Genomic DNA, 2,582 nt, shown 5'->3' with positions numbered 1-2,582 from the left:
GTGTGAGTGTCCCTCGAGCTGCAGCAAGGTCCCCGCACGAGCAGGAGGAAAAGGCTCTGGGATTAGATGAGGTCGTCAAGGAGAAGAGAGGGTGACAGGAACAAAGTGTGCACACAGCACACACACCCACACGCCCTGTCCCCCACCCGGGATGCAGGAAGCCTTAGGAGGCAGCCCCTTGAGCTGGGCCATGAGCAAAGCCCTCTCAGGACCCCAGATCCCAAGGAGCCTGGCTGTTGCCCTCCGTCCATGGCTACAGGAACATCCCGCCAGCCGGCTCAGAGGCCCGTCCCAGAGGGAGGGCTCGCATCAGGCCACCCTGACCACCTTTGGCACAATCCTCCAGCAGGGCCAGGGTACACTTGGCCGTCGCACCTCTGACCTGCACGTGGAAGGACTGCCTGTGGTGAGGAGCATGGTCCACACAGCTGCAGCCCAGAGACAGAGTCCGGGGCTCCAGAGCAGCGGGACAGCCACCAACCTGCGGCCAGGGCGGGGCAGGGCGCCAGGCCCCAGCCCTCACCACAGCACGGGCACTGGAGTGTCTGGTTCCTCCCCGCCTGCACTGCTCCGTCCAGAGAACAGAGAACCACCCATGAAGAGGGATGCGAGAGACCCCCACGGCACAGCAACCGGAGGGCAGGAGTGGGGCGCTGGCTCTTCCGACCCTGGGCCCAGCCTGCCCGACCCCTCCCCCGCTGGAGTCCCTGAGCCTGGCAACGCTGTGCCTCCATCGCCCTGGCTGCCCAGTGTTGCTGGAGGAGAGAAAAGATGCAAAAGATGAACCAGCGTCAGGAGCGCTAGCTGGTCCCAGCGGGAGGAGGCTGCAATGCACCAGCATAGGGGCCATGGGGACTCACTACCTGGACAGTGTCCCTGCTTCCCCAGGCTGCGTCCTCTCCCTCCTGGGGGTGCGGCCCCTTCTCTCCCCAAAGCCTGCTCTGCAAGGGACCCAGGGGCTCGGCAGGCAGGGTGCCACGGGAAGACCCTTCCCCAGACTCATCCAGTGGGAATTTGGTTTCATCAAGGCCTGGCTGACCTCGGGGCTCAGCTCTGCGCCTGCCCGCGGCCAGTCCTCTCAGATGTCCCTGCCCTGGCAACCACGGCCTTCGGGGCTTGCAGGTCCCACGTGGAGGTGACGACCCAATTGTGCCTGGCTGCTGAGGGGCGGCAGGGGGCGCTTCGGAGCCCCGGTGCAGACTGTGCCTCAGGGTTCCGGGGACGCAGAACCCCAGCTCCGCCGGGCCTGTACAGGAGCATCCGGCCGGGCAACACCTGCTCCCTGCGTCCCAGCAATCCCCAGCTTCGATGAGCCTGGCCTGGGGTCTGGGGCAGCAGCGCCTCAGAACCCCGCCACTGTCTGGTCAGCAGCACCATGGGGCTCCCGGGCGGAGGGAAGGGCCCCGAGCCCGCCGCCTCCAGCCTGCACCCTTGCCCCTCGAGGCTGTGGGCGCACGGGGTCCGCCCGGACGCTGTGATCCGGGCTGCCAGCGGCTGTGATCTGGGGGCGCCCCCATGGCAGAGCTCAGGGGTGCAGCCGAGAGGGGAAGGGGCATAGACTTTGCCCATGTCCCACGGGGATACAGGGCATCCCCTGCCGGGCCCACCCGCGCCGGGTTCGCCCAAAAGTCAGATGACGGTGGGGTTTTCACGGAGAGGGAAACAGCCATCCCTCCCTGCGCCCCCGCGCCTCTTCCTTCTCCTCGGGGAAGCGGGACAAGAGCGGCCCCGTGGCACGGGGCTGGGCACAGGCTCGCGGGACCCGGCCAGCGCCCATGCTCTGCACAGGGGACACGGGGAGTCCCAACCGCGCGAGGCCGCAGCTGTGGGCCGCCCTCCACTCAACACAGGAACCCCGAACCCCTGCTGTGCTTCCCGGAGCGCCAGGGGGGAGCTGGGGACGACCGGGACCCGGTCCTGCCCTCCCCGTATTGCACAACGCCGGGGCCTCTCCCCGGACTAGGAGGAGCGGGCGAGTGACTCAGAGCGCAGGAATTGGCCGAACTGCAGGTGACCTTGGACAAGTGCTTTCCCTCCTCCGTCAGCGCAGCCGAAGCCCTCCGCGAAGAGGCCACGGCCGGTCCGGCCGCAGGTCCAGGTCCTTACCCAGGGCCCGCAGCTGCGGCTTCCCGCGCCGCACCCAGCGCCAGAGCGCCCGCACCGGCCTCCCCGGCGGGGTGCGAGGAGAACCGGAGGGATCGATCCGGTCCCAGACAGAGCCCGAACTCGAGGGACGACCTGGGGTGCTGGGCTGCACCTTGGTCGCCCCGGCACCCGCTGTCGTCCCTGCCCAGGGCCTGCAGGGCGCAGCCCGAGGATCCGCCTACCGCAAACATTTCCCCCGGGCGAGGCGGTGGGTGCGAGGGAGCCGGTGCTCAGGCACGTGAGGGCAAGGGATGGAGGACGGGACAAGAGCAAGCGGGACATTGCGTCCTCCTCCCGGAGCGCCGGACCCGAACCCGCTCGCCACAAGCCGCCAGAACCGCGCTCACCTGGACGTCCCTGCGCCCCGCGCCTAGGGCCCCCAGCTCCCGCGCGCACCTGCGTACGCAGCGGCCCGCCCCTCCCGCGCGCCTCGCACA

General features: G+C 69.1%; 1 protein-coding gene across 1 annotated transcript; it reads left to right on the top strand.

Annotated features, from left to right (window-relative positions):
• Nucleotides 1-1,775: 1,775 nt before the first annotated feature.
• On the top strand, nucleotides 1,776-2,582 carry LOC106147550 (translation initiation factor IF-2-like; the record flags this gene model as incomplete). Its single annotated transcript, XM_013509724.1, is given in 2 exon segments — nucleotides 1,776-1,972; nucleotides 2,026-2,582. Coding segments are annotated over 2 exon segments (754 nt in total), but the record flags the coding sequence as incomplete, so codon positions are not given.

Source organism: Chinchilla lanigera, unplaced genomic scaffold (genome assembly GCF_000276665.1).
Source record: "Chinchilla lanigera isolate Chin_1 unplaced genomic scaffold, ChiLan1.0 scaffold00180, whole genome shotgun sequence".
NCBI lineage: Eukaryota > Metazoa > Chordata > Mammalia > Rodentia > Chinchillidae > Chinchilla > Chinchilla lanigera.
The sequence above is the reverse complement of the archived record's forward strand: the minus strand, read 5'-3'. Positions and strand labels throughout refer to the sequence as shown.